This window comes from Myxine glutinosa, chromosome 4, assembly GCF_964187855.1.
Source record: "Myxine glutinosa chromosome 4, kmMyxGlut1.1, whole genome shotgun sequence".
In the NCBI taxonomy this organism is placed as follows: Eukaryota; Metazoa; Chordata; class Myxini; order Myxiniformes; family Myxinidae; genus Myxine; species Myxine glutinosa.
The window spans coordinates 72,418,836-72,442,297 of record NC_136264.1 but is presented as its reverse complement, the minus strand read 5'-3'; the positions used below and the strand labels follow the sequence as shown (position 1 = coordinate 72,442,297).

The following is a 23,462-nucleotide window of genomic DNA, read 5'->3' as shown; positions in this document are numbered from 1 at the left end:
ACCGGTTCCGCACTTGGCAGTGCAACGCGACAGCGCAGGCAGTTGACTCAATGAAATAAATGCTGTTACAGCATTTCATAAGCACCATTTTGTACTTCCATGTAATGTCATGGATTTACCAATGGACCAATGTAACGTATGACACTCCGTGCAAACAATTCAGTGTATCCACACTCTTGAAAATAAATTAACTAAAAGAAATAGACCATGTAAAAATTCGAAAAAGGACTGTCTGGCTCAAAGTGCTCACCATTATAATGGAGCATTTCAATGTGTTAGTCTCTGAAATCAGTGTCTGTTATGGAGAGATGTTGACAAAAATGGACAAAAATGTCTGTGAATGCAAGAAAAGGCAAACTGCATTATACGAGTTAAAAGCATCCATCTATTACTAAAAAGGGGAAGCATCTGTCTGTGTGTTCGTGTGTGCATGTCCATGTGTGTAGGTGTGTGTGTGTGTGTGTGTGTGTGTGTGTGTGTGTGTGTGTGTGCACTTGTGTAAGTTATGCATGATTTTATGCATAATCATATAATGAAATGTGTGATGGGAGTTACATATATGTCATAATACATTACATCCTCCAGTGAGTAAAGTTATTAATGTAGGTAATGTACTGATGTGAATCTGCGACTGAGGTTGTGGATCCACTGATGTAGGCAATCTACTGATGTACCATGATCGAGGTTGTGGATCTACTGATGTAGGTAATAAACTTATGTGGATTCGTGACCGAGGTTGTGGATCTACTGATGTAGCTAATCTACTGATGTGGATCCATGATCGAGGTTGTGGATCTACTGATGGATCCACATCAGTAGATTACCTACATCAGTGGATCCACAACCTCGATCATGGATCCACATTAGTAGATTACCTACATGATCGAGGTTGTGGATCTACTGATGAAGGGAATCTACTTATGTGGATCCATGATCGAGGTTGTGGATCCGCCGTTTGGAGAGGTTCCGAGAAGAAAAAAAATTCGAAACCTCAAGGAAGAACGGTGCCCAGCTGATGATCCGTGCAGTCGGGAAACCAGTCAATTGCTTACATGTTAAGGTTCTTCCTTTAGGTGAGGGAACTATGTTTTGAGTTTTACAATTTCAATAAAGTTGAATATAAGATGTTACGAAATTAACATAATTTACAACAATCCTTGAAATTATATTTTAGGAATAGCCGATACTGTGCAATAAATTGTGTGTGCGTGTGTGTGTTATAATTGAGAGAAACAGAAAATGATAAAATGGGGGTGTGTGTGTGTGTGTGTGTGTGTGTGTGTGTGTACGTCAGAAAATCGCAGAAAAAACACACGGCTGCACCAATTTCCACCCAATTTTGCATATTTGCTTGTGGTACCCAGGGCCAGGTTACATGCACAAAATAATCCCCCTCTCACCGGTAGGAATGGGGAGATGACTTACAATTTTCACCTGTACACAGAAAGCAGTGCAAGTGGTTTAACCACCGACCCCTGCCAGAGAGAGCGGGTGTAACTATAACTAAAAGGAGATGAGTTTGTCGATCTGTAGAAGTTTGTGAGTTTGTCGAAGAAGCAGGCATGAAGGGTGTATTGATACTATATTTTGTTCCCAGTTGAAGTGGGTATTACTAATATCAATAATCCCCTATCCCTACGTGCAATGTTCTTTTTTTACCCCTAACCCATCTTACTCTCAGGTTAGCGTTACCTCCACTACTCTCCTCTCTTGTTCATTCATTCCCTTGCTTGTTTTATACATCTGTTGCCCCAATGCCCAAGTGTCAGTCCTCATCTCTGTACACTCAGTCACCTCGCTCTCCCATGCGCCTGGATCTTCTTGTATAGAAAAAAAGGTGCGTGCCTTTCTGTAATGGAAGGCATTCTAAGTGCTAATAAACTTTGTAGTAAATAAAACAAAACACCAAATTGTGCGACAACGAAAGGCTTGCATATACCTGCAGCGATGGCCCTTTCACAGATCTCAAAGGAGAAAGAAAGATCGACTTGAGCAAGGAAAACTGCAAGCAATGCAGAAACAGAAACGCACAAAAGTTTCCTCTTGCAAAAACTCCAATAACTTGGAATGAGCAAGTGGCTTTAGTGCAGCAGGTTTTGATTATGACAAGGCCACAGGTTCAGCTCTGAATTTGCCAGGGCAGGATGCTGATATTCAGTATTTTAAAAAGTTAACTCAAGCAAGAAACTACTGCATTTCCATACATGATGTCATGCAAAGCACAGCCATTGTCAGTAATCCTTTTTAATGGCAAATGCACAACTTACCCTGCCATTAAAGTCACTCTCTGGTTTATTAAGCAAGGTATGTGACTGCAAGAGAAGAATATTGGTTTTGTTGATACAAATGTGATTAAAAAAGACAAATGTGTTTTTATTCCAAACCACAAATAGTAGGCATGTTGTACTGGCTGTCATCTCTCCAGGCTCGATTGCTGTGTAAGTATCCCCTTGTGGAAGCATAAAGATCATTTGTTCTGTAGATATAAGCAGAAAGTGTGTGGGATTCTCACTCAGAAGGTTCCCTTCTTGTGCATCCCATGGATGAGCATCCCAGGAAGCCAGCACACATTTGTTTTCAGTCAACTTATTGGTTCCATAATGGATGCAATTCTCATGATACTGTACAATATGCACATGCATGGGCCTCTGTCCAACCTGATACCTTAATAGTGTTATGTTGGTGGGGTAGGGGGATATATAGATCCAGGTAGATCTGCATGGGTAGGTGCTTTGACTGTCGTAATAGGGAACCTCACCTGTAATAAGTTTTTTTAGGCGGTTTGTTCGGATTAAGTGTATCTTTGTGGTCATACGAGGATGGCTTTGTGATAAGTAGAGTAGGGATTATGTTAATTCTCTTGTACATCGTTCCCTCTGTGATCATCCATTTGTCCCATATGGCAACACACCAATAGACATTAGTTAGCCCCATTAGCGCACACATTAATAAAAAAAACTTCCCTCTCACAATAAGACTTACCGGAAGAACAGACAGGAAGCGGCCGCACACTACGCCGGCAGGGCAATGAAACATCGAACAGGCAGGCCGAGACCCACGCCAAGAAGCTTCCCTGTGATTGGTGGAAGGAAGGTGAAGGAAGCGAGCCACTGATTGGCCACCGATCGATGGGATGACACCAAGGGCGCGAAGCGCGAAGCCAATGGGAGTGGAGGACGCAAGTGGTGAGCAAAAAGCGACGCAGGGATTGGAGAGAAAGAGGGCGGACGTCACGAGACGGCCGGTAAAAACCACTCGCTCGCCGGATTTTTGCTCTCTCCCTCTGCCCTCTCGTTGGAACTGTCTCTTGCGCTTGGACCTTCTCTTGCCTTCGGACTTTGGTGGAGAAACGAGGAGTTCAAAGACGGTGGAGAGACGGAGCGCTGTCGATTCTCCTTCCCTGCGTTCAAGTGCGAACGATGAGCGTACGAGCGAGGCTCGCCGCTGGAGCGTGATGAGCCAGGCACGAGCGAAGCTCACCGCTGGAGTGTGATGAGCCAGGCGCGAGCGAGGCGCTCGGTGAGGCCTGACAGCGCGTGAACAAGGGCGCAGAGGCCTGCTTCCCACCAACATCGGAGATGCAGCGGGCTTGTGCGCTTGTGGAGCCGACGATCCCAGACAATCCCTGACACACTGCAGCCAGACAGAGATAAGCTCACACCTCACGACGCGGTTCCTTTTGTAAATTCTCCTTTGTGTTATTTTAGAAGTCTGGTGTGGGGACATCCAGATTTAGGAACATTATTTATTTATCGTCGTGTTCTTTGTTCTCGGGGTCCGGCAATAAAGCCGTGTTATTTTTGTACATAAATTCCGTTTCGTGTGATTTATTAATTTGCAGGGTGAAGGCGCCTGTGCGCGGGACCGACAGGTAAATCTCCCACTTCTTCTTCCTCTATCTTTACTCCCCCGCGCATATATATAGTCAAATCCGTCATTGATCGTCGCCTCAAAGTAAGCTCGATTGCCATTCGTGATTTCCCGGTCTTTACCGAGGGGAATCACGCGACAATAGCATATGAAGTTAGATTCACAAAAATATTTATTTTAAAAAATGTATCATGTGCTGTCAACTGTCGTTCATATAATGGATAAATCCATTTTCACAATCATTTTGTTGCCTGGGACATTAGTGATCACTAAAGTAAAGACAATGGTGCACCAACGCAAATCCCCATGCTTCCCACCGAAAGCAAATTTGAAATATCTGAAAGATGGCAAAAAGTTCCACCAAGATTGACTCAATATCAAATTATGATTTTTTTTTTTAATCTTCTGTTGTGACCCCTATGAACCTAAGTCCCCACTTCATTGGGCATGAACCAGGGGTAAAATGTAAAAAAAATCATTGCATTTTGAATGCATCCCCAAATGTTGATTGCACAAACAAAGTTTAATTAATATATTCTAAAATGATCCCGGAATTACATTTTCTTAGTATTTGACCTTTTGACACCGCCCCACGGGTATGATACTGCTCTCACACCTTCCTGCCATGTGACGATCAAACTACCAAGTTTGGTGAATTTCTGGACAACAGTTTAGGAGATAGCGTGATGGACGGATGGACAGATAGACGGAGCCGATTACAATATTACTTCTTTTTTTTTAAAGAATGGTGATAAATACCACACATTGAGGCAGAGTTTTCAGAAGTAGGTGTTTTAAACTTCACCCCACCCCACACTTCTGGACATGTTATACTCATTCATGCCTTTTAAGAGACAAGGTGACAATTTCTAGTCATGTTGGGAATCAAACCAAAACATTTTCTTGTTCCTTTCATCCCATCAGTTCCCTTTCAGTGAACTTCATTGCTCAATCTCACCACCAGAAAATCCAACATTTGAGGCATATTTGCATCACTACTTCCATTTTTACAGAGGGCATTTGGCATGTTTTTGGAAAACATGTTGCCATGTTGAAATTTCAAGCAAGCTTTCTTTTTGATTTATTACTTTTCGTATAAACTTGAATATGAAACTTTATATCATTACCCCCATCGTCAGCATTAAAAATATTAAAAGAGATCAAATGCCAGATGCATGCCCTTTAAGAGCATCGATAAATGCAAGAGTTGACTGCCCATTGCTTTTAGGGAATCATACTCATATACGTCATCACATCACAACCTCACAGACATATTCCATTTTACTCCACAATCTCTTGAGGGTTACATAGTTACCAAAACTGTAGACAAAGATGAAGTGATCGGCTTGGGGGACCTGCAGTGCCAACTGAAAATCTTAATTAACTGAAAGAAAAACTAGAGCGAAGTCGATGGCGCGCAATTCCCCATGCTTCCCACCTAAAGCAGAGTTCAAAGATGGCAAAAGGTTCCACCAGGAATGACCCAATATCAAATTTTGAGTTCACCCCCCACCCCCCACCCCAAATTTTGAGCCCCCGTTTTGACCCCTGTGACTCGAGGTACCCACCCTCTGGGACATGAACTGGGTGTCAAATCCAAATTAGAACGGTACTCTTCGACGTCGACCAATATGCCTCCGACCACATTATTACATCACTAGTAAAAAGCCCGTCACAAATGACGGGTTGTAACAGTTTATTCGATGATGTAGCCTCATGAGCATACCAAAGTCTAAAGCCTCGGCCTAGCATCAGGTGTGCTTATATCTTCTTCATATATTAGACACCCTACACATGTAAATGAACACTCGTTGTACTCTGCTCGCATTGCACATCACGTGCAGCAAATTTCACCTCCCTGGTACTTGTATTTATTGTCCCCCGTCGCACCGCAGAGCGAAAGGGGGACTCTGGTTTTCCCCTCCGTCCGTGTGTCCGTCCGTCCGTCCGTCCATGTGTCCATCCGTTCGTCCGTGCGGGCGTGCGTGCGGGCGTGCTTGCGTAAGCGAAGGACCGCATTTGAATTTGGTGTGTGGGTGGCAACCCACGTCAAAATCCAAGATGGCCGCCACCATGTAGGTCTGATGCCATGTATGTCTGAACCTTGTGAGTGGAATATCCTGAAAAATAAGCGAAGTACCAATGTCTAATCTGGTGTGTGGGTGTATCTAGGCACAAGGAAGAACCCTATTGAAAATTGGGTCGCCACGTCAAAATCCAAGATGGCCGCCGCCATGTATGTCTGAACCTTGTGAGCTGAATATTTTGAAAAAGAAGCGAAGTACCAACTTCTAATCTGGTGTGTGGGTGTATCTAGGCACAAGGAAGAACGCTATTGAAAATTGGGTCGCCAAGTCAAAATCCAAGATGGCCGCCTCCATGTATGTATGAACCTTGTGAGCAAAATATCATATCATAGCATGTTTTCTGCGTCTTCCACTTTGTCAACTCACATCACTTCCCCGACGGAGGACCTAGGCGTAACGCTTGTTGTTATTTAAAAAAAACACTTCTGTACACTGCCCTTGAGCCTTGGTTTGCAAGCCACCGTCTACAATTCCAATACAAGAGACATAATTACTCTTTTATGGAAAATGTTTTTTCCAGTTTGTTTTATCCTCAAAACAGACCTTAATGAACACACATTCGTGTTAAAAGTTTCGCCTTTAAAACCTAACCTTATGAAGGGGGATAAACACCTGTACAAACACACAAACTGACATTGTGTTTTATATGGTAGATTATACATACTTGTACCAAGTTTGATTTAAGTCCCTTCACCTGTTCTCAAGTCTCACATTGTTACCTGACAGGATCTCCGACCTTTGACGCCAAAATCTAATCCTTTCATCTTTGCATCATAATATATACTTAAACTACGTTTGTTCAAAATCCCATCACTGGTTCATAAGTTATAGCAGTAACACATTTTTTTACCACATGGAACTTCTGACCTTTGACCTCTTGACCCTCTAATCTAATCAGTTAATATTTGCATCATCATACATATGTGTGCCAAGTTTGACATACATCCCTTCGGCCGTTCTTAAGTCATCACGGTAACGAAACCCTATCACGGACGGACACACAGACGAACGGACAGCTGAACTGGTCAACTCAAAAACAATGCCTCCGGCAACTTCATCAGCGGAGGCATAAAAACGTTTAATTTGAAACATGGAGTTCAAAACAATTGTTTTCAAACTGAAATCCATTCATCTCAATACATTTCTCCACCCACTTTAAAACAGTCACAAACTAGAGCTATAGAACAGTTTTTCAAATTAAAAGTTTTTTTCTATCAGTCTTGTTCATTAAGTTATTGCCATCACTGTATATTACCACCTCCATAAGCAATATTTTCGACTCACAATCACCAATGGTTTGCACTTTGCATTTTTGTAACCCATGACGTAGCGAGACTGCAAAGCGCTTTGTTTTCTTGGATGGCCTTTTTCAACACATACTGCTGAGCTACAAATCCTTTATGCAGCCATTCCAATTTTTGCTTTAGTCAATTGCCGACAAATGCACCATTGGATCCATGATTCGTCTCATCATGATACTTCCCATAATCCTTCATCACAGCTGTTGTGCATTTCCAAATCAAGCACTTGAACACTTTTTCATGTTATTCTTGTTGTGCAAAGAAAACAACTCTACTTATCTAGAAATTTCCTCTTCTGATCAACAATCCAACTTTACGTGGAGGCTCCATGATTTAACTTCCACGGAAACCTTTTCAATACCATGTTGTGCAGTGCTGCAAGCGTTCTCTGGTGTATGTTCCACAGTAGCACCCGCTGCGATTGATATCTCAGTGCAGGAAATTAGACTAGCAGTGCCCCAAAATTGTTGTTGTCATTCAACTCCTACAAAACCACAATTCTTTCCTTTCCAAGATAATATAGGATAAAATGAGAAATGTTGGATGAGAGCCAAGCTGCACTCACAATGACTTTGCGGGCTGCGTTTGGCCCATGGACTGCACTTTTGGAACCCCCAATATAAAAAGGTAAAATGGCTGGTTGTAGTGCAAGTAACAGTAAGACATGCCCAACCCATATACAGTACATGGAAGCCTACAAACGAAGACACCTGTATTTATTGTCACTCAGCTTTACACATCTCAAGTTTACCATTATATAGCTCATATTGGGGTAAAGAAGATGTTTTGATGTCTGAGGACCATATTGTAATAGCAGGCCAGCCAAAAGCCAAAATACAATAGTTTGGTCTAAAGAAAATGCTTAACAAACCCCCCACAGTGTCATTGGTGTTAATTCCCACTTGGAATAATTTGTGGTTCATCCAAACATCGATTAAACATGCAGGTCCAGCACTTCCTGATTCATTCAGAGAACAGTTAGCTTGGCAAGCTCTTGACATGAGGTAGCAGCACACAAGCACACTCCACAGTATCTGCCAGAAACACACAACTTACTCCCCCACTCCCCCAGCCAAAGGCCCTTGCTGGGACATCCGGTTATCTTAACTACTTGAGAAATGCATACAAGCTTAAACCTTTAAATCCAAAAAACCCAAGCTCAGCAGAAATTGTATAACCTAAAATATAGAATTAACTAGTGTACCCCCCTTACATTCAGAATTTGGCCTCACAATGTAGTCTTAACATTTTTGTAGGGGGATCCGAGGAGGCGTACAGAAAAGAATGAAACAGTTTTTAAAGACCAGAAAGTAAATGAATTCTGCTGAAAACTCATCATGCTGTCACGTGCAGTAAAGAGGATTTTTGTAGCCACTCAATAAGGTTATTTTATTTTATTTTTAAAAAGAGTTTGTTGGAGTTGTCAAGGAATTTGAGCCAGAATCTCGCGAAGTCTGGAAACTCTCTGCAACTTCCATTCGGTGCTTTTTTGTAAAAATGTGCTTGGTTCACGCAAGTGAGTTTGGAGAAGAACATCTCATCATTCACAGATGTACGCACAGTCAGGGGTATGCATATCCGTGCATGCAAGCGGTATGTCGATCAACTGCACATAAAACTCCCATTAATTGCAAGATGTTATAGAGTGTTTAGCACTGCCATGTAAAGGTCAATTTAGGGCATCATCCAATAAACCACCGATCGACAATGATATTATAACAAATCTTCCCCTGAAATGGTGTCTTGGACTCCTCAATCCTGTGTCAAGTTATGGGCCTCTCCGTGCATCTGTTGGTGTTGTTGGCTTATTATTGTGGAGCAACATGACATTAAGACTCGCACATGGTTTTCTTTGGCAAACTTTGTATTTTTTCTTTGTTTGCCCCCGTTGTCTCTCTTGCGAATCACTCCTCACTGTGACCACCAGACTTACATCTCCTCGAACAAATCTCTCTCACTCCCTCCCCGGAAAAAACCCTGGTCTCTTTTGGAAAAATAAATAAATCATCAAGCGGGAATCAGAACTCTCCAAATTTCCATCTTTGCATTATCATAATTAACCTGATTTGATATTCTTGCATGTCACAAGCACTTGCATCCTCCAATGCGGCTTCATAATGACGTGGACTTTATCTTGAACAAATATTGACCAACTGTAGTGCAAAGAGCAGGAATCTCCTTCTACAATTGTTTAGTTTTCATCACATCATGTGACAAAACTCACTTGTTTCAACAACTTTTCCCTTCAAAAAATTGAACCAGAACACTCAACGTAATGTGATTTATGCACATGTAACAGTATATGATGGCTGCCTCTGATTAGTAAATCAGTTAAAATTTGGCCCATCATCACCCGGTGTATGTTCTTCAATCACCATTGGCACAAACATGCTTAGCCATGAATGCAAGTAATCCTATTATTAATTTTCAATTGGTCACTGGCCTTGACACCAATAAAAGGTTTTATTACGGATCCTCGGCATCAAAAAGCTACATATATCGAAGAAACAGTTTCAAATGAAGCACCTCACGGCCATTAGAGCATTTCAATTGCATCAGATGCAGCAATAAATGTGAATTGTTGCTCCCAGCTTGCCGACTAGATGACAGAAGACACCATTTGCATTTTTGCCGCCTCCATGCTTACCCCATTTAGAATAGATCTTGGGAACGGTACAAAACTTTCAAGAGTGTTGGAAGTTCCCAAGAGCACAGTGAGCTCCATCATTAGGAAATGGAAAGGAAAGACCTTGGTCAGGGAGGTGAGCAACAACCCAATGCCCACTCTGATAGAACTAGAGTTCCTTGGCTGAGATGGGAAAACATGCAGGAAGGACAACAGTCTCTGCAGCACTTCACAAATCTAGGCTTTATGGGAAAGTGGTCAGACGGAAATCACTCCTGAGAAACAAGCACATGCCAACACGCCTGGAGTTTGCAAAAATCCTTGAGGGTAACCTGCTTCAGTGTGCAAAAGACCTTAGACTGCAGTGGAGATTTATGTTCCAACAGGACAATGACCCCAAGCGTACAGCCAAAGAAACACTGTAATGGCTTCAGACCAAGAACGTGAAAGTCCTCGAGTGGCCCAACCAAAGTCCAGACTTTCATTCCATTGAGAATCTGTGGAAAGACTTGAAAATTGCTGTTCAACAATGCTCCCCATCCAACTTGACAAAGCTTGAGCAAATCTGCAAGGAAGAATGGAAGAAACTCCCCAAATCCAGAGGTGCAAAGTTGATATGGACATACCCAAGAAGACTCGAAGGTGTAATCACTGCCAAAGGCGCATCTATGAAGTATTGACTCAGGGGGTTGAATACTTATGTAAATTACATATTTCTATACATAATTTTAAATTATTTTATCAAATTTTCTATAAAGAAAATTCCACTTTGGCATTATGGGTATTATGTGTAGATCTGTGACAAAAAATCTCAATTTCATCCATTTTTAATTCAGGCTGTAACAACAAAATGTGAAAAAGTCAAGGGGTGTGAATACTTTTTGAAGGCCCTGTAAATGCAAGTTGCCTGATTGCGTCTGAACGTGGCAAACGTCGTAACCACAGCGCATACAATGCTGAATGATACCTCATTTAAAAGCTCTTGGGTCCAGCTAGTGTATGCAGAGGTTTACAAATATCGATATTCATGCAATTTCTTGTTATATTCATTTTTGTTGTGCACATGGTGTATATGCTCAGAGTGGTTGGTTTGCACATCGACCAGAAATAAATAAAAATACAACACAAACTATTCAGTCAATTCTGACAATATATAATTATCTTTCCATTGGTTTATTTGATAGAGAAACACGAGTAGTCTTAACAGTTACTGACTATTATGCCATTATAGGAAAATCATAACAAACAAAAAACGACAAATTATTTCCTTTTCGTCTATTTTACTTCACTGTGAAAACTTCATTCTTTTGGAAACAAATAAATTATCCTACAAACAGAACCTGAGACTCCTTACTAATGCATCCGTGGCAAGTTCTAGGTAACGAAAAATGAGTTGGTACGCTTACAAATCAAAAGCGGGTTTATATTTTATTTATTTATTTATTCAATGAGATCGGATGTGACGTGGTACTGCGCATGGAATCCTGGAGGGTTGTGAATGTGCCCTTCGGCGAGGAAAATCTGTTGGCATCACACAGCCTTGCATATTGTCCTAATACCCAGAAATAATCGGGGTATTAGGAGAGCATATGAACGAAAATAATGAAAAACTGCAAACCAAAATAGATGAAAATAATGAAAAACTGGAAACCAGAGAGATACCTTCCATATTGGCTTGATGTCACTACAGGTCTAATCAGTCTGTGCCAATCTTGGCGAGGGAGGATTGAGGGATGTGGACTTGAAGAAGAAATTGAGTGAGGACCCGAAGTTACATTTTACATTACGCGGCATTTCCATGGGTCCCTGCCATTTTGGTGTAAAAAGCCACTCCCTGTCAAACTGCTCAAATATCCCACACTCTAATGGAAATTAATTCCCCAACAACAGTCTGGCGGAACCGGGTTATCTGCGAGTCCATATATAAAAGGAGCCGAGTTTCTCCATCACGTTTCATCCTTAAAGAGTTTCTGCTGCCATTGAATAATACAAACGGTACCAATGGAAAAGTAATCATTGATTTGCTTGTTTGGAAGTCTAATAATTGGTTTACTTTTGTTCATTTAATAAGTGGTGGCATAACGAGCCTCAACAATGTTTTCAAAAAAAGTACCATCATTGGCTAGGACAATTCCCTCTGCTGGGTAGGGCAAATATTTGGAATTTGTTCATGGTGCTGTCGATAGCTCACCTACTCTTCACACCATGTGACTTTAGCATCCACCAACAGATGCTGGCAGACTGGATGCCCAGTTAACATAGACGGCACACACTGATGAATTACCCTGCCTCTGAAAAACCGGGATGACTGTTTATTGCTGGGTCGAGATTCAAACTCAGGCTACACAGCTTAGAAGTGAGAGGGCATACCTCTAGGCCATCCTGGCAGCCCGATAATGCAATAAAGGGATGGAATCCCTTCAATATTTTCACATTATAACCCTTTTCCCCACTTTCTATAATCATTTCCAGACTTAATATACATTAACCAAGGTTCATGGAAGAACTATCCTGAGGAATCTCTCATGAATATAGGTCGACATCAGGGTATCCTCATTTGTTTTCTATTCTGTTGTAGATTTGTGGTGGAGTTTGCATGTTTTTGCATTAAATTATGAAACAGAAAATTTTGCATTTTGCCCCTTTAGAAAATCACTTGGAATGTTATTTATCTCGTGCGAAGAAACCAGCTTTACATCAGCATGAGATTTCTAGTGTTTCTTGTTTGTACACAGAACAACAATGAAGACTGATGCGGACCTGAGCTGTCGAACATAGCAGTAACACAGGAAAACTCAGTTTCATCCAAGATGGCACCTGCATTTCAATGGATTCCACGATGTTCATTCCGTTATAGGAAACAGCAGATAGTATAAATGTTTGAGATCATTGCATAGCTCAGTCGGACAATCTTGATAAGGTTGTGACCGAAATCTATACTTTGACGCAATCATCCCAAACGTTCCTGAGGATGTTTGTGCCAAAATCATGTCACCTGAGTAAGGTTTGATGAGGACCTGTGACTTCATATAGTCTCATCAAGAAACATCCCCATCATTTGTGAGCGAACGACTCCGTCTCCACAATGCATGCTGAGTTTTACTTTCCTCGATACAAGTTCACTGTGTTCTGCAAAGGTGGCAGCCCTAATTTAAGCTTTGACTGTACATTTCAAACACCAAACCACCAGCATGTTCAGTCTTAATTTGCTTGAGATTTTTTTACTTTAATTTGTATGCACTAGCAGGGCGATCTTGTTAGAACCGTGTAACACGTTCTTCTGACACATCCTTTTATTTGGGTGATGCATAGGCAACAGACCGCTGCCTCGATGGCTCCTAAAAATAAAACAAAATAACCCGGGTTATGTATATGAAGCAAAACATGCGTACAGCTTATGTGCATATATAATAGATTGTGGTTATATAGCTCGGATTATTCCAATTGCACCCCTCCCCTTTCCCCAAAGGAAAAAATGCCAAGATGGGAAAAAAAAAATTTATTTCAAAACTTGATGGAATCAAACAAAACTTAAAGGCAAAACTTCATGGTCGTGTTATTAATTAATCCCTGAAAGTTTCTAATTTCAAGGTCATATCCTCTTGGAGAAGTAGATGAAATATACAACGTACATACATACAAACAAACATATTTTCCTTCCATTATCTAGAGATGTATTCTGTATGCTGTGCAAATAATAATTTCTTGTGTATGGAAAAAAAGCTATCAATCAACACAGTACAAGAGATATGAGCATTGCACTCACAGGATCATGAGGAAGATGCTCAGGTTGGTAGTTAACTGACTGGCCAACCTACCCACTATAATTTTTTTTTTTACCATATCAAGACAGATTCTCATCAGGATCTGCTTCTGAATTATTTTTAATCCTTTCAGGTCAATGGAGCTGTCAACTCTTCATTTGGATGAATAATGGCCGTTAATTAATTTGGCGTGACATTGTAGTAATTCCAGCCAGCTGGCAAATCCATCCAGAGAGGGTTCTGAAGATACTTCATGGCTAAGACTCATAGTTGTTGACATTGTGAAATTGGAGGATGGTTCCTCATTAGTGGAGATTGCAACTTTGTGCCATGCTTTGGCATGCATGTCCTATGGCATACACTCTGTGGCATGCATGTCTTATGGCATCGACTATGGTTTAGCAGGCAATCGGCATCCTCATTTTGGTCACCCCAGGCCATTCTCTTTGGCGCAATGAATGGCCATTTCAGCTTTGACTTAAAGTAGATTCTGCTTGAAATAACCGATTGAAAATATATATATATATTTATTTATTTATTTTTTTTTTTTTTTATAATATATATATTTTTTCTTGACGGGTTTACTTTCTGAACTCTATATCAATCTGGTGAGTTTCTTTTACCCTTCGGTGATGTCTTTGTTGAAAGAACCATGTCACTGATTGTTTTTCGCAGCAAGAAGTCAATAACAGGATTATATCACAGGTTGCGTGACAAAATGTAAGGACAGGTACATTTGACGATTGGCTTCACAATCGGGTATACAAGGGTTGTTGCGTTCTGTATTAGTGGAAAACAACTGCTGCACGTCTACTAAAGTTATTGCCGCTTCCTCTGGAGATGGTCCGTCAACTTGACAATGCTATTTGTCATGGAGTGGTGGCTTTACGAAATTCTGGCATGAAACAGCGTGCTATTGCTCGGCAGTATGGCATCACTCAAGGTCAGGTGTCAAAGATCCTGAAACGAAATGCTCAGAGGGGTGTCCCTACTCCAATACCGAGGCCAGGACGTCCACGCAGAACCACAAGGAGAGATGATCGCTAGCTGCACCGGTTAGTCCGCAATGGCCGTACCAAGTCAGCTAATCGGCTTAGGGCTGAGTGGCAGCAACTGACAAATGTGCCTGTATCCAGAAGGCTAGTCAACCAACGACTGGTTCAAGCAGGCTATCGTGCCAGACGTCCCCTGAGAAAGCCATGCCTGACCAGACAACACAGCCAGCGCCGATTGCAGTGGGCCAGAGAGCACCGTCAATGGCAGCCAGGACACTGGAATCACGTGACCTTCAGTGACGAGATTAGATTTCTGGTCTATCGTCAAGATGGCCGCGTCCGAGTGCGCAGATAAGTGCATGAAGCCCACAACGAAGATTGTATAGTGCCAAGAGTCCAAGCTGGAGGTGGTGGGGTGACCGTTTGGGCTGCTTTTCATGCAGGGGGCAAAACTGACCTGGTTGTTCTGAATGGAAACCTGAACCAGTTCAAGTACAGGGTCATTCTGGAAGAAACATTGCTTCCATTTGCTCGTGCAGCCTTTCGAGGAAACTTTGTCTTCCAAGATGACAATGCACGGCCTCATCGTGCTCGCATGATCCAACACTTTCTTGCTATCCGTGGTGTAGAGCATATGAAGTGGCCTGCCATGTCCCCGGATATGAATCCGATAGAGAACTTGTGGGCAGAATTAACGCGTCAAATCGACAACTTGGACCAGCAGCCTACCTCTGTGCGTGAATTGCAGCAGACTATTGTCACTGCATGGCAAGCGATTCCTGTCCAAACCTTGGCAAATCTCGTGAACAGCATGCCTCGACATGTACGTGCTCTCCTGAATGCTCGTGGGGGTTACACGAAGTACTGAACTGTAATTTTACTGTCCGTAATCCCAGTCATAATTTAGCTTTTGTTTTTGTTGAAATTTTTTTTTGCTAATGTGCAAAATAAAGAGATACTTCTGGAAAACGTACAGAAGTTTAACACAGTACTGTCCATGAATTGAGTTCGATATCAGTTTACATCACTTTCAAGGATCAATATATTTGCTTTGAAATGTCAAATGTGGTTTTTGTTTCTTTTAAAGGTCACATTAACAAAATCTAGAATAATTTCAACATAATTCCAATGAACTTTTGGTTCTAAGTCATCTTGAAAAGTAAGTTCACCCCCACAAAAAAATATTCCATATTAAATGCCAAGTCTGTATATATATATATATATATATATATATATATATATATATATATATATATATATATATATATATATATATATATATATATATATATAAATAAAACGTTCCTTCTAAAAAAATATATACCAATGTGCATTCAGATGCAACATCCTCAAGATACAAAAAAATAATCTCTGATTATTACAATATATTATTAAGATACAACAGATGAGCACTCACGATGACATGACGACATGTAAGCAACTGCAGATGACAAACCATTTACCAACCTGTTTGATTTGCATTCTGCAATTTCAGTCTACCAATGACAGAACAAAACCATTTTGAAAAAAAAAATATATATATATATATATACATTTACATCAACCCATTTTTCCCCCCAAAGATTAACATTTGCTTTGTGATGATGTGACCCCATGTTCAAATTTCCACACGTGTTATCTCTAGTCAAAATATACCATTGTTATTCATGATAAAATACACCCGTGGCATGTAATCAATAGTCAAGGTCCTCCTTGAGCTTCAGGCATCAACTACAGGAATCAAAATAAAATAATAAAATACTGATAATTGCTAATCCTAATGGAGATCAAGACAATGCCAATTAATGATATCCTAAAATTAGCCAGACAAGAATAAAAAGTCAAGTTCCATCACTGATAGATTTCTCTCACTCCCCATTGAACTCTACAACCAGAGCTGCAACTCCAAAGGAAAAATAACTTCTAGTTGTGCGTAACCCCAGCTATGCAACGGCCTTCAGACATGTGCCAAACACCCTGGGAAACAAAGACCATGGAGACACAATTGGTCAGGCCTCGGCGGAAAAACAGCACAGCATCTGTCTCCTGCCATCCCCTGTGGAGCACTGCGCAATGTTTCGTCTCAGCAGATGTAGCCCGTCTCGACACAACACGGCAACCTGCAGCGTGGACACGAAAGGCCTCCTCGGGCATCGTGGCCGAGCAAAAGGAAAGCTGAAACAAAGAATAACAGGGCTGCGGATTGTGATGGCCATATGACCTTGATGGCACCCATTGTGGCCATGATGAACAAGAAAGAAAAATGAAAGGAATCCAATCATCTTGAGCTGTTGGGGTGGGGAGGCCAATGCAAGTATTTGTGAGATGCAAACAGATGTTACGCAGAGTTCTTTGCCCAAAGCAGTTCTCCATCTGTGACAATCTAACAAAAAGGAAGTCTACCGAGTGGGAAATTGGGAATTCCTCAATCAAAAGTGGTGTACCAAGTGTAATACAGATCCACAAAATAGTGAGAAGAATATATTTTTTTTTAAGTTCTCCTTGATGCTCCTGACACGAAAGGAATCAATTTGTTTACTTTTTTTTCCTAGTTGATGCATGTTTTTGGCACAAACCATTGAAGGACACTGTCGCTTGTCAGCAAGCACCCCTACAGCCCAAGGGGGAGTAAGCGGGTTGGGTGACAGGTGTATTGACGTTCGCACAGCACATCCCTACTTGAAGATGATACCTAAACAAGTAGATTTATGTGCAACAAAACGTATTACCACGTAAACACGTCCTGCCTGCAAGCAAAATGGTGGACTATTCCATTTTTATGGTAGAAATCGTCGGATTTCTACTCTACTCTTCCTCCAACCTTATACAACAAGCAATTAGTATCATAGCGAATTGTAGGTACACCAGCAACAACCGATTCAAAAATATCAATACCCTGGTCAACGAAGGCATTCGTAAAGTTAAGAATTGATGATTGAATAACTCCATTTATTATGGTCTTTCAATTCCAATTCGTAATCCTGTTTACGCATTTTTGGCTTCTCTCAGAATTATGCTGGCAAATTGTTAATCCCGATTGATTATAATACTCACGACAAATTTTTTTAAACGACCTCCTTGACCAAAACAGCTGCTGCACCAACTCGTTAGACCACAGCAGATCCAAGCTCTTGGTGTGACGACGTCAGCGAGTTTGCCTCCCACTAAGCCACTGGGCCCTAATCTGAGCGGCTGTACCTCACACCCTTTTAACCTGCTCGTTACAAGACCAGATGCAGCATAAAGGTGATTACAGGTAAACCTGTCACTCCACGCATGCCCTGAAGGGACAGTGTAAACAAGCCTAACATGCTAATTAAAAAGAACCTTATATGGTAACCTTTTCTCAAAATCAACTCAGGTTTTTTTTGTTTACAAAGAAAAGTTTTTCTTTTTTTATGCGTGGCATCCATGGGGAGGACGAAATTCCTTAAGAAATGCCCTGCTGAGTGCGGTAAGAAAAGCAGTACCATTGTTGTGACGTCGCTAGTAACCAGAGTGCCCCGAGAGGTGACCACACAGTCCTGTGTTGTGTCTCATGTGTGTGTGTGTGTGTGTGTCGTTGGTTGTTTTCTCCATTTGCAAGTTTCAGGGGGTGAAACGGAGTCCTGCGTTTCACCCCCTGATACCCAAAGTATCCACCTCCTCTTCAGTAAGGGATCACAGTTCATGGACCAAACTGTTCAACTTTTTCAGAGTTTTGTTCCAAGTTCTCTTTTCAGGATCGTCACCGAACCCCGGATTGCCTCAAGTTGTAGTTCATTTGTGGTAATATTCCCGTCGATGGTTATTTAAATCTCACTGAGGTTCTTATTCATCATTCCTGTTGCTCCAATTAATCATAGATAAAATATTGATGCTCTTCAGCTTCCAAGATCACTTGAACTCATTTTTGAGGTCCTGGCATTTGGTCATTTTCTTGATTTCTGCATTGTTTAGGCCAAAAACGCTGGGTACTGAAATCTCAATCATCAATGCTGTCTTTTCCTTTTTGTTCCTGAGTACAATGTCTAGACGCAATGCTTTGTTTTCTATGTTCACACTCGATGGGATCATCAGGTCGTAAGTGAGCATGACGTCCTCATTTTCAATGATTGCCCTTGGTTGGTGTTTCCATGAGTTTTCTGGTACTGGGATGTTTAACTTTTTGCAGATATGCCAATGAATCACTTTGCATACTTTGTTGTGCTGTTGTGTGTAAAGTTGTTTGAATAATAGTTTTTTGCATCCCGAGAGCAGCTGACTAGTACTTTCTGTTTCTGTCTTGCAGAATCTACACTTGTCTGTCTGGCTCATTTCCGCCATATTTTTAAATCCATTGGTGTGGTGTCCTTGATTTGAGGCATTTATTATGATTCGTTCGCCATCCCAGTTAAGCTAACCTCTTCTTAGCCATTCCAATGAGCCTTCTTTGTCTATCCCGACTCTGTCCAATTCTTCTTATTATTCTCCTGCTCTTGTGTCATTCTCCCAGTTGGTGTTTATTTCTTGATATATCTTTTTATATAATTATTTTGTCTTTTTTGCAATTTTTGGGGCTGTAGTGTGTGTGTGTGTATGTGTGTGTGTGTGTGTGTGTGTGTGTGTGTGTGTGTGTGTGTATGTGTGTATGTTTGTGCACTCCACTATGAGCATTAGATCCTGTAAAAAAAAAAAAAAGGTCTAATAAGTCTTTATTTACAAATATGATGTACATAAACAAAGATTGATGTCTGATTACTCAGACTTGTGAACAAAACAAAGAAAAAAATTATAATCACAAGGTTACAGTTTTAGGCTCATTGGTGATACAAATCAGTTCCATGTCGAAACATTTTTGCAGTCTATTACCTTGTGTAAGGGATAAAGAAAATACAACTTAATTTTTCCTCTACTTAATCAAACTAAAAGCAAAATACAGTGCTCTTGTTAAAGCAAATGTATTAATTTTAGAAATTTTTAATCCTCTTTACTGGCATCACACAATTAATTTTTTTTTTTTTTTTAAACAAAGTCTGGGATCAAGGAAGAACAACGTAACAAGTCAGAATGCAAAGTGCAAGCAGTGAGGTAGTGTGATAAGTGGAGGCAACACGGAGATGAGCAAACACAAAGCCGAGATAGGAGGGAAGGAAAGAACCTGAAAATTTGTTCCAAGAGGCCGGGGGGGGGGGGGTAATGGGGAGGCGGAGGTGAAAGGGGAGGGGGAGGTGAAAGGGGGGGGGGGAGAGAAAATCACAGTTGGGGATGGAGGATGACCTGCTGGTGGTTGTGCATACTGCCAACTTGAAGCCTTGCAGTAAAGAGTTGGAATGAACAGACTATGCAAGATGGTTCTAAAAGCAGGAGAAGAGATGAGCAAAGGAGTGAAGGTAGGGATCCTGGATTTGGGAGTTTCACAAGGGGAAAGGTAACTATAAGCAGGCATGTCACCTGGAGGGTTTAGTGAGAGTCAAAGGGATGAAAGTGCAGAGGGAGCAGATTGAAAACAGAGTTCACCAACCAGTCTGCAGGAAGAGAGTAGGCCCTGTGCTTCTGCTTCTTGATTGGAAAATGGCATCATGATGAAAGCTTTAAATTTCACAACATTCAAGAAAGGTAGGTGTACAATGAGTGTGCCAGCCAATAGGGGAGATCAGTCATTGGTTCATGGCCAAAGGCCTTGTAAGGCTGTGAATTTCATATTTACCAAGAAAGATCTTGCTTGGCACAATGGAAGATGTCCAGTCAAGGGCTGGCTTTGGAAGCCAGCTATGATATTTAGTCTGTGTGGGCGAGATTGAGGCTGATGTCGAGGCTCAGAAGTTCGAGACGCGAAATTTCTGCCAGTAGTTGAACGTTTCAACGTGTTGTAAAAGAAAAAAGAAAAAAAAGAAATATGTCGTGCATAGCACGATACTTGCGAAATCCCTAAAATAAGTTGTTGGCCTACGATGTTTTATTTCAGTGTTCAGATATGCAAATCCTCTTAAAATTTCAAGTCAATCAGATGAAAATTGAGGATTTTAGAAATCTGGCCTATGTTGACATTTTGGCCTAGGTTGACCTCAAAAATAGCTGGGGGTTGAAATCAGTGACCAGATATGCAAATCCTCTTAAAATTTCAAGTGAATTGGATGAAAATTTAGGACTTTATAAACTTGGCCTATGTTGACCTTTTGGCCAATGTTGACCTCAAAAATACTTTGTGGTTGAATTCAGTGACCAGGATGCAAATCCTCTTAAAATTTCAAGTCAATCGGATGAACATTGAGCATTTTAGAAATTTGACAAAGTTGGTGACCATTGGCCTATGTTGACCTATTGACCTTTTGCCCCAAAAATCAATAGGCTTCTTGCTTATGACCACCTCTACCATTTGGTGACGTTTCATCAAACTCGGTTGAAAATTGTGACCTGTAGGTGACTGCCATACAGACAGACAGACAAACAGGCAGAATAATGCACAAAACCAACCAATATACTTGAAAAATCTTCGATTTTCGCAAGTAACAAGGAAAGTAGCTTCATACTTTGGGTTGGCAGGTTAGCACACATCTTTGAAGTGTCTCATTTCGGTTTTATTCCTAACCAGACTATAAACGGTCACCTTCATATTTTGCAGGAAGTGTGGTGCATTAAGTGTGCTGTCCTTCGGTGGACATCAAGTCAGGTGCCTAAGCTGTTGGCACTTGCTGGTGGATGGAAAATAACCCCCTTGGTGTATTTTGCAAGAGTAGGGCATTACGCGTCGACACGCTGGCCAGCTTCCAAATTCCTGTGCTAACCTGTCGCTTCAGACTGGCAGGGAACCCAGAGAGACAGTAGAAAATTACAACCACCAAAATCACCAGTGTTACAACCAATACCTGCAACCCCCAGGTTTCTGCAGGGCTCAAATGGTCCACAATCAACCCCCTTCTAGTGAAGCTACCTAAATCCAGGATCACTGCTCACCTCCACTCATTTGTTCCTCTTTTTCCCCACATGTGGAACCAATTTCCACATCCTTGTCAATTTCAATCTTCCCTCCAGGTCTTCATGACAGCTGTTCACCAACATCTCAGATCATCCCCCATCCAAAACAAATATCTTTTTTTTTTACCCCTCTCCTCCATCCCGTTTTTGAGGTTCCTTGTTTTTCCTTCCCTACCCCTAATCATTAAGCTGCATTTGCCCTTATCCCTTATCCTTACCCACATCCCTCGTTTGTCCGTCTTCATCTATTTTGTCTCTCATCCCCACTGTTGGTACCCCTACGCCCTCTCTGCTGTTCCTTTTGTTATGTTGCATTCTGATCTAAAATGCTCTAGCTCTTCCATGAACTTTCTATTTCTATGCTCTCGCTCTTCCATGAACTTTGACTTTGTATCAAGAAAAAAAATTGTGACTGTTCGAGCGTCCGATATTCCATTTCAGTCCATGCTCGCAGCAACATGTCCACAGTCACACATTTTTCTGACATTTTTCGCTAGTCACAACATTTTTCGGGGTTATTCTACACCCTGGACACACACCTGAAAGAAAACAGTGTAAATAAGGATTCTGTGACTTGGGCTACAAGATGGTGCAAACTGCATTAGTTATTTTTTATTGATTTACATTCAAAATAAGAAAGACAATTTAGGAACACACTGTATTTCCAGATTTTGTGTGCCAACATTCCGAATCATATTTTTCCTCAGACAGACGTCTCATTGCAGTATAGTTCCGATCACGCTGAACTTGGCATGAAACAATAGTAAGTCTGCTGATCTCTTAGCAGAAGAATATGAAGAAGCTGGGATGCCATTTTAAACATGCATCAGTTCACCTCGCAGCAGAGAATCGCCATAGCTCATGGTACATTCACTGGCTATCACTCATTGATCATAGATCTCATTGATCAACAAAGCTTTAATCCTACGCTTTTCTCATCTTTCAAAGCCCCCAAAATAGCATGATAACAAAATTGCATGAAAGAATGCTGATGACAGTGTTTGAAAAAAGAGCGAATGAACACACCGTTTACTGGGGGTATGCTCTGATAGGCTGAGCAAGGAGGCTGAACGATGGATTCATTTTGTTTACGCACAATCTTTGGGGGGCAAAGAGCCCATTAAATCGAAAAGTCTGATAAATCAGGGTTCATACAAGTCTGACTTCTACATTTCCTTGTGATAACCCAATTAAATTGTAAAAATCGAAACTAAAAAAATTGATCAATCATTGAAATCGCCTGTTTTCGAACGAACTAGTCTCAGGCACAGTGATTTGTAAGAGTAGGATTAGTCTTCATGAAGTTTACCTTATTGAATACCAGCGTGTACACCCACTATCCAGGCAGGAGTGTCCTTCTCAGCCCACTGGTCTCCCACAATGAAGAAATAACCCAAATAATAACACCATATATTTTACTTAGAAATATCTCACAGAAAACCTCAGTGGGGGTCCCTGAGTATACGATTCAATCGGCCCAAGAGTCTTGGAGTAGTTACAGGACATACAGACAGCGCTGTTTTATATATTAGATTTGGCATGAATACCGAGTCAACTGTTCAGCTCCTTCCTGCCACACCATTTTGCACACATTCACCCAGGAACCATTTCCTTCTTACCCTCCTCAAGCCTAAACTCAACACTCACCCTTCCGTCTACCCCCTCCTCCCACCACCGCACTCTTCCCCTCCACATTCTCTTTGTTAAAACAGTTTTCCTGAGTCTGTTATCTTGAGCTGTTCCCACCAAGATTTCAACTCAGCTGTTCACCAACTCAAGCAAAGATCCTGCTCTACTCTTCACCTGCACCTCCCCTGATGCTATGCTGCATCCATACAGCCTTATCCTCCTGTTTTCCTTTTGTTCCATGTTGAGTCTGTTAA

General features: G+C 41.3%; 1 protein-coding gene across 15 annotated transcripts in view; it reads right to left on the bottom strand.

The window, feature by feature from the left end:
* The window catches only part of LOC137424762 (transcription factor 7-like 2), a 384,171-nt gene that overhangs the window by 228,136 nt on the left and 132,573 nt on the right, over positions 1-23,462 (bottom strand). For 9 of the 15 annotated variants that reach the window (XM_068112542.2, XM_078775893.1, XM_078775892.1 and 6 more), the window contains exon 1: positions 2,983-3,612. The exons of the other annotated variants lie outside the window; for them this stretch is intronic. In XM_068112542.2, the coding sequence (XP_067968643.2) occupies positions 2,983-3,573 (591 nt within the window). In that variant the 5' untranslated portion in view covers positions 3,574-3,612. Of the gene's footprint in view, positions 1-2,982; positions 3,613-23,462 lie in introns of those variants that run through there. 15 annotated transcript variants of the gene reach the window in all.